The sequence below is a fragment of the Podarcis pityusensis genome (genome assembly GCF_964106645.2).
Source record: "Podarcis pityusensis genome assembly, chromosome: 5".
NCBI lineage: Eukaryota > Metazoa > Chordata > Lepidosauria > Squamata > Lacertidae > Podarcis > Podarcis pityusensis.
Window position 1 is genome coordinate 80,529,976 of NC_138032.1, and position 14,795 is coordinate 80,544,770.

General features: G+C 42.0%; 1 protein-coding gene across 10 annotated transcripts in view; it reads right to left on the bottom strand.

The window, feature by feature from the left end:
• The window catches only part of LOC308476921 (uncharacterized protein), a 212,206-nt gene that overhangs the window by 13,965 nt on the left and 183,446 nt on the right, over window positions 1–14,795 (bottom strand). For 9 of the 10 annotated variants that reach the window (XR_013986176.1, XR_013986177.1, XR_013986179.1 and 6 more), the window contains one exon: window positions 4,955–5,041. Coding sequence is in view for 2 of the 10 variants with exons in the window: in XM_081005115.1 (XP_080861241.1) it covers window positions 4,955–5,041 (87 nt within the window). In the remaining 8 variants the exon portion in view is untranslated. Of the gene's footprint in view, window positions 1–1,416; window positions 1,862–4,954; window positions 5,042–14,795 lie in introns of all 10 variants that reach the window. The other variant, XR_013986178.1, reaches the window with a different exon arrangement.

The window sequence follows — 14,795 nt, forward strand, 5'->3', positions numbered from 1 at the left end:
TTCCAATATTTCTCCTATGAAAATAGGGATGTCCTATTCCACAACAACAACAACAACAACTTCTTTATTATTTATACCCCGTCCATCGGACTGGGTTGCCCCGTCACTCTGGACAACTTTCAACATATACATAAAAACATAACAAAACATTAAACATTAAAAAAAAAAACTTCCCTATACAGGACTGACCTCAGATGTCTTCTAAAAGTTCTGTCATTACTTATTTCCTTGGCTTGGGGGTTGCATAACTCCATACCTTCCAACATTTCTTCACTGAAAATAGGGATGTCCTACCATACCCTTCAACATTTCTCTGACGTCCTAAGAAAAACCGGGATGGCTTCTGTAAATCCAGGACTGTCCCTGGAAAATAGGGACACTTGGAAGGTCTGAATTATTCTTTGTTCAGCTTGGCCACATAGAGCAGAAAAGGAAGAAATGAGATTACAGTACAGTACATTAAATAAAAACTAAAAAAAATTCCCCATAATGCATGCATGAGGGAAATGAACCAAACAAAAACAACTACCAGACCTTTAGAAGACATCTGAAGGCAGCCCTGTTTAGGGAAGCATTTAATGTTTGACAGACTATTGTATTTTAATATTTTGTTGGAAGCCGCCCAGAGTGGCTGGGGAAACCCAGCCAGATGGACAGGGTATAAATAATAAATTATTATTATTATATTATAATTAAATGGACTGGAATTACCAGTGTGAGTTTGTAGGGCAGTTTCAAAGTATGGTAGTTTGGTCATTTCCTCAAGAAAAAAAGAGTTTTACAGCTTGTCTGAGGGAGGGCTGGGGGACAGACAATGCAATTCCCGAATTGCAAACCTTCAAACCAGCCTTGCCTTTCAAATTCAGTGACAGCCATTCTAATGTGTCATATTTTATTGACAGAGCTATGTCACATTGCTGAAGGGGAATTATGATAATTCTGCATTTTGAGTAAGCTGCTTGAAATGTTATTGCTTTAATATTTAGTTTTCATACCAATGTACATAATAAAATGACCAGAGGGGGTAGCTGTGTTTGCTGCAACAGGTGTCCACTAAAATACATTATATAAGAAACAGCAAAAAAAGTATTGTGGCACCTTAAAAGATCAAATTTATTATGGTACAAGCTTTCCTGAACTACAGTCCAATTCATAACCTTTTCACGCATCTGATGAAATAGACTGTAGTTCATGAGAGCTTAAGTCATAATCAATTTCTTAGTCTTTCAGGTGCAACAAGACTTTTTGTTGTTTGTAATACAGTAAATTTTAGTCATCACCTTGTCATTAAAAACTCTAACTGCCCTGATTTTTCAGGCCTGCCGTGGAAAAAGTACAATCAAGCGCTGAATACAATTACACAAATATCCTCAGAACAGGTAAACCTGAGGGGGAGATAGCAAACCTGTGACTCACCAGACTCCCACAATATCATGCCTATTCCTTGTCATTGACGGCAACAAAGAAAGGATACTTCTTCACTACCATTGCATCTTTAGAAGCTCCAGCCAGCAGAGCAGGGCCTATTCCAGCTGGGGCTGGCCAAAGGGGTGGGGGTGGTATGAGAGCTCTCAGAAGCATGCCGTGATGTGTTCTCAAGACATTCAGAGAATAAAACCAGTTTCGTCCACCTTGCCTTGGATGATGCCAATTTTATTTCAGTCAATGAGTGTGTCTGGAGCACCATCTGGTCCTGTCTTGCAGGACAAGTTTTGGGTATCACAGCTTGAATGTGTGGATGAAGCTTCTGGAGGGGAATGACCGATCGAATGTTTGCTCAGCCCTTCATGGCTGATAGCATCTAGCTCAGTGGGGTGGACCTTCTGGGAGCAAGGGCGATTAATGCCTCTTTGCCAGCTGCCTGGAAAGAGGTAGAAATGATGAGCCTGTATCTAGAAGTCAGCAATAGGCTGGATGAAGCCCAATCGATAGCCTGCTTCTGATTTTCTCTTTGCCCAGGCAGGCACATTATGTGACCCATGAGAGCAGCAAAATAACCAGACTGTACAATGGCCATGGGATAAAATCAGGCCAAATCCTTATTGACAGCAGTGGGCAGGGCAAGGGTTGGCATGGCACTGGGTCCCAGGATCAGTTCATCATTCCACAAGCCCCATGTTGATGGAATGGATCTGCTGGGTTTGGATCGCTCCAAACCTGTATGACAGGAGTCAGCCAGTGTTGAACCTTGCAGTACCAGCAAGCAAGGTCTCACTGGGGGACCAGGGGGCAGTTTGCAACCAGGCAGATACCAAACCCATGCTTAGGTTTTGGTGCGGTCAATGCTCCCCTCAGGCCCCTTATGCCACCCCAACACTATGTTGATCCTGTCCAATGCCATTTCCACAATGTTCTTCCGCCTAATAAAGGAAAGCCATAATTTCACTGAGGGAAAGGCTGGGGGGAGGGGACAACCCAACCAAGTGCTAATCAGAGAGAGAGAGAGAGAGAGAGAGAGAGAGAGAGAGAGAGAATCCTTTCCGACCCTGTCAACCAGTGACCCAAAATTGCTCAGTGAGGGCTCTAACCCAAGGGTGAGCAGGCAGGAAGCTCTCAAAGCAAAATGGCTGTGAGCTCCAGGGGAAGTAGCCTTATACAGTGGTACCTTGAGTTACAAACGCCTTAGGTTACAAACACTTCAGGTTACAAACTCCACTAACCTGGAAGAGTTACCTCGAATTGAGAATTTTGCCCCAGGATGAGAACGGAAATCGTGTGCCGGTGGCACAGTGGCAGCAAGAGGCCCCATTAGCGAAAGCACGCCTCTACTTAAGAACAGTTTCAGGTTAAGAAGGGACCTCCGGAACAAATTAAGTTCGCAACTAGAGGTACCACTGTATAGCCTTTCCTCTCCCCTCTTCAGCAAGGGCTCATGAGGCAGTTTTTTCCCATGAGCCCATCACACAGAGAAGATACTGGGCAAAACCATACCCAGTATTTTGCTAAAATCTATGGGCACAGTGCCACCGGGCAAAGGCGTCCCGTGCTTATTTGGCACAGAACAGGGCTTCCCTCACCAACCCTCTTTAGTGGCAGAATGTGCTTTAACATGTTAGGCTACAAGAGGAATCTCAAATGATGCTGCCTTGTGACCTTACGGTGCTTGTGAAAAAGCTTATATTATGCTAAAGTTTTTGCTGCTGTTTTATGGAGTCTGCTTTATAAGTTTTAAATGGCTTTAAGTGTAAGGTATTATTCTTTTGGCTGGTTTTGTTATGTGTCACACTCAAAGGATTTTGTATGTCACCTGGAGACTCCTTCTGTGGCAAGCGACTAAAAACTGGAAAAATAACAACACCACCTACCACCTTGAAAGCTTTTCCAATTAACACAAAGCAAAGCAAAAACCTATGTAAAAATATTTTTACATAGCGTGTGCGTGCTTGCGTGCGTATGCACACACACAAACACACACACTTCAAAAACTATGAAACTGATTTCACGATATGGACTTGAAACTAGTTGTGGACAATTTATTGCCCATCCCCAGCACACATCATGATTCGCAAAATATAGCAAGGTAAAAAATTATGAAATTGATAGCACAATATGGACTTGAAACCAGTCCCAAATTAAAGACTTAAATGAAAAATTGCTGTTTATGGATACTGCAAGATTTTCATGAATGCACTCATGACTGATAATCTTAATTACCCTCTCTCTACATTTATGCTTTACAGAAAACACTGCATTAAAAATGGAGCCCCACCCCTCTCTCTTTTTTTGCTAACAATTCTAGTATTTCATCCCATTTAATTTCTTGTCTCATACATATATGTGCTGAATGTTTACATCTTTCACAACAGTGCACAAAACAGACATCTTAGGAAATTAGGTACAAGCGCATTTGCATCTCAAAACAGGTCAAGCTAAATCAATTCCACATAAATTATGTTTGTTAGACACAGGGATGCTACGGGCCTAGGGGCACAATCTGTGAAATTAGGCACGCTTCAACACCCTTCCAAAATGGCAAGGTAACTCTGCATGACTGCAGAGAGAGAAGAAAGTGCTGGTATGCAAACTTAAATCGTGCTCCATTCTTCTTACTGAAAAAAGCGCCAAATATACTAATGCCCCAAAATACTATGTATAATACATTAACTCCTCATGTCTGAATATGTAAGGAATTGAAAAGGATTTTTTTAGATGGTCAGCCCCTCAAGACCAGGACTTTACAAATACTAATAGCTGTATCCTATGAAGTCATTGAACAAGTAGAGAAACATCCACTTACGCAATGGAATTTAACCCGTCTTGTTCCCCACATAGCCCTCCCCCAACTGTTTGGAGGTTCCGCCAACCCTCAGGATCCGATGTGAGGTGAAGGGGGCACACAGAGGGAGAAGAGGCATGGGACATTCTATTTCATGAGCAGAAGTTGTTCCACTTGTACAATGGCTGTCAGATTCAACCCTATGTGCCTACATGGTGATGTGACAGAAAGGAAGGCGGGTGGAAAGTCTCTCTTCTATTTCCCTTACACACTTTTGCTGCTGTTCATATCACCAACTTAAGGGAAGGAATGGGAAAGGATAGTGTGGCGGGGGGCCGAGACTGGGAGGGGTTGGCTGTCTTTTGAGAACTGGAGGCGGCAGAAGCAGGCTACCCTGTTGATTTAAATCTGAGCATTTGGGAGAGCTTCTCTTCACCCTTCCTTGTGTTTCTTGAGAAGCCGCCCATGCTACATGACAAACAGCTTTTTAAAACTAATTTAAAAAGAAGTTTCTGACATAATAAACAGGTCTGCTGGTTTAAAGAATCAAAAGAGAAAAGCACTGGGCATGCCTAGAGCGGCTCGTTGAATAACCACCACAGTGGTTGTCATTTGACTTTAGCATCTGTAATTCTGTGGCAATGGTAGGACTGGCATTACTTAAGCAGCTGCACGTGGGAGACCAAATGCTTATTTTGCAACACACGTCTGCTCTTGGACAAGGGAAGTGAGGCTTACCTGGCAACGCCGTTTCTCTTGGCAGGTTGGAAGACAAGACTCTTAACATCCCCTTGCTATCTCTGGGTTGGGGGAAGGTTGATGCACCTGAAAGAAACCACACAAGTGAAACATGCTGAATTGGCATGCTTAATCTACATGTTTATGGTCTAAAATCTAGACTGTTGGATCTTGTCGGATGCTCTGCAAAGGGCTTCACAGGACCCAACCATCAGCTATTGGGCAGATGTTGCAAAGCCCACTGGAAAGCACTTTACACAGTCAGTTGGCTGGTGGTGCCTGCAAACTCCATTTGAGCTGAGCCAGGATTTCGAGCAGGTGGGCATGGCTTAGCTTGAAATGGCCTTGCAGGCCAAATGGCGATGCCTGGCCAGGCCCAGTATACCCGAAGGAGCGTCTCCACCCCCATCGTTCCAACGAGAAGTCAAGTTACAGGGAACCAGGCAGAGGGCCTTCTCGGTAGTGGCACCCGCCCTGTGGAATGCCCTCCCACCAGATGTCAAAGAGAACAATAACTACCAGACTTTTAGAAGACATCTGAAGGCAGTCCTATTTAGGGAAGCTTTTAATGTTTGATGCATTACTGTATTTTAATACTTTGTTGGAAGCCACCCAGAGTGGCTGGGGAAGTCCAGCCAATAAACAATAAATTTATTATTATTATTATTATTATTATTATTATTATTATTTAGGCCAACAGCCAGATGTTCCCAACTCCAGACCTAAAAATTCATGGAATGAATATTTTCTAAATATCTCTCTCTTGTGGCCTGATATATAGCAAACTACCCCCCCCCCCAAGATTCATATAAGTGACAATTAAATTAAGTCATATTACAGACATCAGGTCAGAAGACAGCAGAAAACAGCAACACTATTTTTAAAGAATCAGTCTGTTCAAATATATACATATAAACAGCTTGATGAAAAACAGTTACCATCAAGTTGCTGAATAAAAATTGATCAATAATTTTGGAATGACTGACAAATCATATTAGAAAACTTGTCTTCAGAAACGACAAAAATATTTGCAGTGCAGAAGGGTAGGAGTCTCAATTTGTTGATGAAAAACTGAAGGATCCTCCAGGAGAGGCACGATAACGACACAAGCTGATAATGAAAGGGTCACCCATGCAAGTTGCTTAATTAACTCTTTTTATGAAATGAAATGCTTGCAGTCAACTGTGAATTCTATTCCCACAGCTGCGAAAAAGCTGTCAGAGCACATGATGTTTCTATCACCGAGGCAAAAAAAAATTTTTTTTTTAAAGTGGGTGGCGTAGAACTGCTAAGTGTAAACAGATACCATGATTTCTTACAGAGAAGAGAGTTTCACTTCTGGTGGATTGTCCACTGAAAACCAATGGAGCAAATTGTACAAAATGGTTGCCAGATAAACAACAATGATCATGCCACAAGATCCCAGATTCTGGACATGTAATGTCCCTTCAGTACTACAATAGCTAGATGGCCACATCCTTGCACTATATCCTCATCTATTTGTTACCTCCCTGGAAAAGACCTTGATGTTGGGAAAGATTGAGGGCACAAGGAGAAGGGGATGACAGAGGATGAGATGGTTGAACAGTGTTCTCAAAGCTACAAACATGAGTCTGACCAAACTGCGGGAGGCAGTGGAAGACAGGAGTGCCTGGCATGCTCTGGTCCATGGGGTCATGAAGAGTCGGACACGACTAAACGACTAAACAACAACAACAGCTATTAGTTCACTTGTCCCTGCCATAAAGAGAAGAGAACGAACTTCTGACTCCCCTTGTCTCCCTGTTTCTGTCTCTCTTTGTTTGTTTGTTCCATCCCTTCTCCCGATTCCTCACTCTTGTGTATGGCTGGTGCCATTTTGGGCTGACACATGACAGCACTCACAACCTCAACACTCAAAATAGAAGGAATAATGAGGGGAATTCTGAAATAGGCGACAGTGTGTCAACCATATTAATTATCAACCAGGTATGAATTATCAACTACTTACATTTATATTCCCAGTCAAATAAATTTGCAGTTATAAAAACAAAACAAATAAAGCCTTTGAAGTGTCTTGCAAAACAAGAGGGAAAGAAAACCCCCAAAAATTACAATCAAACGCAAGCTGAAACAAGAACATCAACACAAAAGCCACATGGACAAGGACAAGTCACGTAGATCTTTTCTGTCCAACGGGCCCCCTGCAAATTAAGCTATGAGCTGATTGGGGGAAGCCCCACATGATTAGCCCCATCCATGTGGGTACCATGTTCACACATAACTACAGGGCAGCCAAGTGAGACACCAACAGAAAGCAACTCTAATGCAGCACTCTCATTCGTGTGTGTGTGTGTGTGTAAGAGAGAGAGAGAGAGAGAGAGAGAGAAACAAACAGACAGACCGACAGACAGACAGGCAGACAGAACAAATGAATGAATGAACAAACGAATGATACACACAGTGGTATAGTAGAGCAGAAAGGGGGAGACAGAAACAAGATCACATCATCTGCTGGTGCATCACCAGCAATTACATCATCTGACATACCTCTGTGGTCCAACAAGTGAATGAGGTGAAAACAAGGCTTTCAAGTTTTACAATCATTTGTGACATATTAACATGGAGGGAGTTGCAGAAAATGAAATCAAGCAGCAATTGGATAGTTATTTCCTTTGATGGGGTTCGGCTTCATGCTTGCAGCTTGAATAGCGACACGTGTGTGCAAGATGGTTTGCATTTCTAATTAAAACCTAAACTTTGCATTTCAACACAGTGCCAAAGCCCAATGTGATTTTAAAGTTGAACCCATGCAGTCAGAAGCAAGCATTCCATGCAGTTTACTACCAGCCAGCTATCCATAAGATTGTGGCCTAGACTGCTCTGCCTGCTTTCTTTTAGCAAATGTTTTGTGCCACTGGGGAAGTGGCAATTCTGTATTGATTTGTTTTGGATGTTTGTATGTGATGCCAATAAAAGGTTTGATGATGATGATGGTGATTGTGGTCATGCCACACAGCTCATTAGAGACATGAACCTAGGTCCCTATAGCTAAATGCCAACACGTTAACCCCTACAACATCCTTTACCTGCATACCCCAATCAGCTGGGTATGACAGCTTCATTTTTTAGCTTTCCTTGGGGCAAGGGTGGCTGTCATTGTGAACTTCTGTGCTTCAAAATTTACCACCACTCCATTATGAGAGAGAAAGAGAGAGAGGCCTTAGGAGCACAAGACATTGAACTTGTTCTAACAACCCAGTTTGCAACACAATTTGAGTTATTCTGTAATACAGCAGTGCTACTGTCAAACTGAGACCCCCACCCTCAAGCAAAGACATAACAAATCACTGAAGCTTTCAGAAATCCTGTAGAGTCTCATCAGCTGGTTTTCTGATTAAATACTTCTTTCTTGATATTGTCAGACTGTTGCAGAACCGTTTGACAATTCTCTCATGAGCCACAAGAAACAAGATGTTTTGAACAAAACCTGTGGATGTTTTCTTCCTGTGGTGCTTTTGAAAGCTCGTCTTTGACAGATTTTGCTCCCAAAAGATTGATGTCATAATGGAAGTTACACAAAAAGAGATGAGGAGAAAGAATACAATGGATATGCTATCCTTTAAAAAAAACAACAGAAAATATTGTTATTTTACCCTGGAACCTCCCTCCTCCAAACACCATCTCTAATAGACAAATGAAGTTCAGCATACACAGGATAGTCTCTTAATTTGACTGGTTTTCAGAGGAGAAAATGCTGTATCAGTACACCCACTGAAGCAGTTTTGAAACCTGACTTCAATATTTAAAGCTACAGTGGTACCTCGGGTTACAAACTTAATTCGTTCTGGAGGTCTGTTCTTAACCTGAAATCAGTCTTAACCTGAGGCGTGCTTTTGCTAATGGAGTCTCCCACTGCCACCGTACTGCCAGCACGCGATTTCCGTTTTCATCCTGGGGCAAAGTTTGCAACCTGAGGTAACTACTTCCAGGTTAGCGGAGTTCGAACCCGAAGCGTTTGTAACCCGAGGTACCACTGTACAATTATACACCCATACAGCTTTGTAACCCATGGGAAGACTGATACTGCTACCCAACTTGCTATTTCTTATTTCAAGGCAACTCATGAAAATGCATTATAAACATCTATACATTCCTAGACCTTTGCTGAAAACCAGGTGAACTCTTCTTACCTGGTCATAAATCTATATTGAGAACCTTAATGCACCTGCATTTTTCTAATAATTGTTGAATTATGTTCACAATGCAACTCTCACGCTCTGCCTCGAGTGGGAATATTTATCCTAAGGATTATTTATTTATTTAAAATAATCATCCTTCCCCCCTTCGCCTTAGCCCCAAGAGTTAATAAACTCTGGTTTGTTTTTTGTAAGAGGAAAGGGAAGCTTGTACAGTGGTACCTTGGTTCTCACACTTAATCTGTTCTGGAAGTCTGTTCCAAAACCAAAGCGTTGCAAAATGGATTAATACGTTCCAGACTTTTAAAAACAACCCCTAAAACAGCAATTTAAGATGAATTTTAGTATCTAACGAGACCATCGATCCATAAAATGAAAGCAATAAACTGCAGTCACACAATCAAACAATCAGTAGCTGAACTGGGTTCCACACAGACACAAAAAGAAAAAAAGGGAGCCACAAAAATGCAAAATAAATAGCAAAAACAGACAGACTTCAGCGTAACACTCCAAACGGAAGCATGGAAAACCAGAGTATGGCACTCAAATTGGAAGTGTAACACTCCAAACAGAAGTGTGGCACTCAAATCAGAAGTGTAACACTCAAAATGGAGCTTGTTCGGCTTCTGAAAAAAAGTTTGCAAACCGGAACACTTACTTCCAGGTTTTCAGTGTTTGGGTTCCAAGTTGTTTGAGTACTAAGGCGTTTGAGAACCAAGGTACCACTATATTCAAAGTAAGGGCTTGTCCTGTGCCTAGAAAGCATGAGTCTGATAGCTTTACTGTTTGTCCCATATTTTCTAGGCACAGGGTCCGAGAGGTTTTCCATTTACCCTGCCACTTTCCTCGGGAATATTTGCTCTTTGCCGCCAAATCAGAGCAAACATCAATCCGCAAAGAAAACTCCATTGACATTTGTTCCGATTGAGTGGTAAACAGTGAGTTTCCCCGAGGAGAAGCAACAGGACAAACAGACGTGTGGAAGAGAGGGGAAGGGGAGCATGTGTGTCTGATTCTTACCATGCATAGCTAAAATGTCCTGTTCTTGTTGGACGCCAACTCCCAACAGGCAGAATAGTGAGGATGGAGGATATAACCCAACAACATCCACAGATGCTAGGGAGTTTTTGGACCATCTCTCCCAACAGATTCCACAACATTACCGAACAGAGACTCTGTTTTTTTTCTTCTGCACCATTATTACAGTCTATGTAATTCTAATTCTAATTCTAATTCTCATTCTAACAAAACAACCAGGGCTTTTTTCCCAGCCAGAACTCTCTGGAACTCAGTTCCAGCACCTCTCAGGTGGGACCTTTTTGCCATTCTGAGAGAACAACAGAGGTGTTCATGGTGAGTTCTGGCACCTCTTTTTTAATAATAATAATAACAATAATAATACAGTAATACAGTTCCATATTTAAACATTGGGTTGATTAAATTCCTTAATGCTGACACGCATATGACAGACTGGAAAGAGTGAGTGCCATAGGCTAATTGGGACCATCTTCTAATCACAGGCCATTTCACAGAGTTAATAATACAAAAAGCATTCATTAATTGGTAATTAAATATCCAGGATGCACAGGCTGTCAAAACTGGAAAGCCAAAATCATCCTTCATACACTCTGGCCCTCACTTTCAGGGCACACAACATCACGGCTGCGCCAAGTGAGACGGCGGCTTTTTCCAAGCTGAAGGAAGCTGGCAAAAAGCCAGCAACCGATTTAGCTGCTAGTGTCAGCTTAGTGGCACGATGATTAGATAGATAGAGAGATAGATAGATAGACAGATAATCTTCTTTCAGAAGGTGTAGAAGACCAAAAGCAACTTTTCCATTTATGATTCATCAAATACTTCCAGGAAGCACAAATTCATTTGGGTTGGCAATCTCCCATGAAAAACCAGTCTGGAAATCAATTCAGAAATCCACATCAGGGCAATGCCTTTATTTGACTGATCAAAATGTCACAAAAGGGGCAGAGCTGTGCAGGTTTGCTTACCAAAGAAATTGAATGTAGGATCTTTCATTTAGTTCCAACATTGTAATAAAGCCCCATGCTTGCTCAGAGCAGCGCTGGGTTCTTTGCTAACCAGATTCCAGGCAGACAGGGCTTCCTGAAGTAACCATGTGATCCTGCAGCACTGCTGAAATCTTGTCAACTGAGAATGAGCACAGGCCTTTTCTAGCATTTTAAGAACTAAAAAAATATGCTCTTAAAGCAAGGGGTGGGCAACATGTAATCTTATGTTCTCTCGGTTTCTCACTTCTTTCACTCTTAATAATAGTAGTAATAATTTTATTATTTATACCCCACTCACATTTCCACTTTAGTTTGCTTAAAAAAAAAAGGTGCACATGAAAATTCATCTGCGTTTTAGTGTGACTTTCACCTAATATACACATTTGTAAATTTGCAAATTTGCAAAACTCCATACACATTTCTGCAAAGCAATTTTTCCTAACCTAACGATTTTTGTGGATTTCTAAATTTCTAAAGAAGGTGGTGATACAGTGGATTGTGTCAGAGTGCGCGAATTAAGCAGTTTCAGCTTTAAATGTTGTCAGATTTCTGCCCCATTCCTACTTCAAACTTTAGAAACAGCCCACACTCCCTCACAGAGTCAGAGGGGTCTTTGCCTGACAGCACTCCCTTGACTTGTAATGCCTCCACAATGTTTCTGTGGGTCTACTTTGTGTAGAGAGATACGACCCTTGGTAAATACTCAGAGAATATCAGATACCATGGTCCACAAAGATGGTTTCACCTCTATGGCTTGGGTCCAAAGATCAGCTTGTGTAAATGGAAGACATATCCCTTTGTGCATAATGGAGTCACTAATTTCCAACAATTCCTTCACCATCTCAAGCTGCACCTCCCTCCACATTGTATCACCCTCCATTTGTGGGCAAGGGGTCAGAGAGCATGAGGGGCTGCAGAGGAAAAGGATCAGGAATTGTGCCTGGTAAACACTATCTGTTATTTTGGATCCAAGCCTGTATTTGGCAGCTGTAAGAATTAATGTTAACAATGGTTGCTAATCATTAGGTGACTCACGGGTCAGGCTGAATGCAATATACCAAAAGCAAGTTTACCTGCTTTCAACCAAGCTATTCCTATTTGTATTCTGGAACTGAAGCGCAAAGCCTTAATGCACACACCGTGCTTTTGCTGGCTTCCACAAGCGAAGAAAGATTAAGAGCTGCACATAATGCATTTAGTGTTTCATTTACTAAAGTACATTTTATAATCCCATAAGAAAAGGATTTGATGGCACCCCTGACCTGCCAGGCAAACAGTGGAGGTGCGCACATTGTCCAAAGAACTTCTGCACACAGCCCCCTTCACACAGCCCCTCAAATGCTGCTGACCTACATTCCTCAAGGGGAGTCGAGCCTGCCAATCACTCCAAATCAGGCAACTTTAGTCGTCATGCAGAAGACTTCACACAACGTGTCAGATTGACACTAACTCCCCGTCATTTGTCTCCAAACACAAGAGAAATGTCAACACAATTTTCCAGAACTACAAGCATAAAACCATTTTCCACTACATAAACACACACACACACACACACACACACACACACACACACACACTATATTTTCCTTTCTTCCCTCCCTTTGTGCATCTTGAGACATCTGTCAAGCTGCATAGGTGCGTTGCTTTCCTAGCATGTTGTTTGAACATAAATAAAGTGCCACAAAGTGCAGCCAGTTCCTTCCTTCATTCTTGAGCCTGATTAATTCTGAAAAGAAAAGAAAAAAGAGTTGGCGTCTATTATGGGTAGTGAAACCCCAGTTTGAGGGGCCTCATCTGGGGCCCCCAAGCAAATGTTTCTCTCCTCCTCCCCTCCAGCCAGACCCCACTATTTTTGTCAGTGGCAGCAAAATGGCGGGTGGAATAATAACGCTGGGGTGGGCAGAGGCTATTTGGAGAGCCAATAATGGCTCTCCCATTTCACGAGCAGTTTCACTTCATAAGGATCATTTCAAAAGAATAACAATGTCAAATAAACTATTTATTCATTAGATTTCTTACCTGCCCTTCACCACAAGGTCCCAGAGCAAGATACAATGATAAAATACACAAATATATAACAGATAAAAGTCATAAGTATAAAGCAAATGTAAAAAAACAACTGCAAACAGTTCAAAATATAAAACAATTCCATATATAAACACAATACCATTAGTGAAAAACAATTCCACGTATGATAACAGTTAAAAGTTGTTCCACTACAGATGGAGACTGGGATACATATCTCCGCTTAAAGGCTTCTTGAAAGGGGACGGTCTTCAGAAGGCACCAAAATGACAACAGAGATGACACCTATGCAATATGTAATGGAAGCGCTTTCCAAAGGTAAGTGCCACCACACTAGAGGCCTGATTGCTGTATCGTGTGGAACAGACAATAGGACTGTTGCTGTTTAGTCGTGTCCGACTCTTCGTGACCCCATGGACCAGAGCACGCCAGGCACTCCTGTCTTCCACTGCCTCCCACAGTTTGGGCAAACTCATGCTGGTAGCTTCAAGAACCATCTCGTCCTCTGTCATCCCCTTCTCCTTGTCCATCTTTCCCTTCTCCATCTTTCCCAGCATCAGGGTCTTTTCCAGGGAGTCTTCTCTTCTCGTGAGGTGGCCAAAGTATTGGAGCCTCAGCTTCAGGATCTGTCCTTCCAGTGAGCACTCAGGGCTGATTTCCTTCAGAATGGATAGGTTTGATCTTCTTGCAGTCCATGGGACTCTCAAGAGTCTCCTCCAGCACCATAATTCAAAAGCATCAATTCTTCAGCGACCAGCCTTCTTCATGGTCCAGCTCTCACTTCTATACATCACTAGACAATAGGATAGCATGCCCAAAGTCCATTTTGGCAAAGTCCATTTAGGGGGCTTAATCCGGCCAGCTAATCAATTTAATCCGGCCTCTGTGGCAGTATATGTCCTGAGGTAAAACCCTAAAAAAAGCTCAGCAAAGCTCAGCCCTCACACATGTTCACTTCATCAAATCTGGCCCTCTTTGAAAGAAGTTTGGGAACCCCTGGGGCCCCACGCCAAACCTATGCATCTGCAATCAATGAAGTTGTGGCCTAATTATATATAGTCCAACATCTGTCTCCTCGTCTTCATTTGCCTCATGCACCCCTTCCCTCAGCTTCACCGCACCTGGGTCTGCAAATAATATTATTTGGCTTTACTTGGTTTTAATCTGTTTTACAGGCGAAATACTGCAGTAGGGAACGTTGATGATAAAGATTGCCATTAAGACGGCCACTCCTAATAAAAATGAGTGCTTGCTTCAGGCTGCAATTGTCTACCTACTTTGCTGACAGTAAGCTCCACTGAACACAGAAAAAAAATATCTTATGAATAGATACGGGTAGAATTTGTAAATTTTAATTTAATGGAATTTTTAGAAACACTTTTCTCCAAAGAGAAACCGGTTTCATTTAATTAATATAAAGTGATGTAAACATGATCAATCAATTAACGGCTAGTTGGTTATTTGGATGACAGGCCTTGCAGAAATAGGCATGTAGCGTTTTGATGCTGAATGGATAATTGGCCCAATGATAGATACCACTTTATCAGTGCTGCATCTCAGGATCAACACAGGAACAATAATCTACACTAAGGTATCTGTCAATTAAAGGCAAAT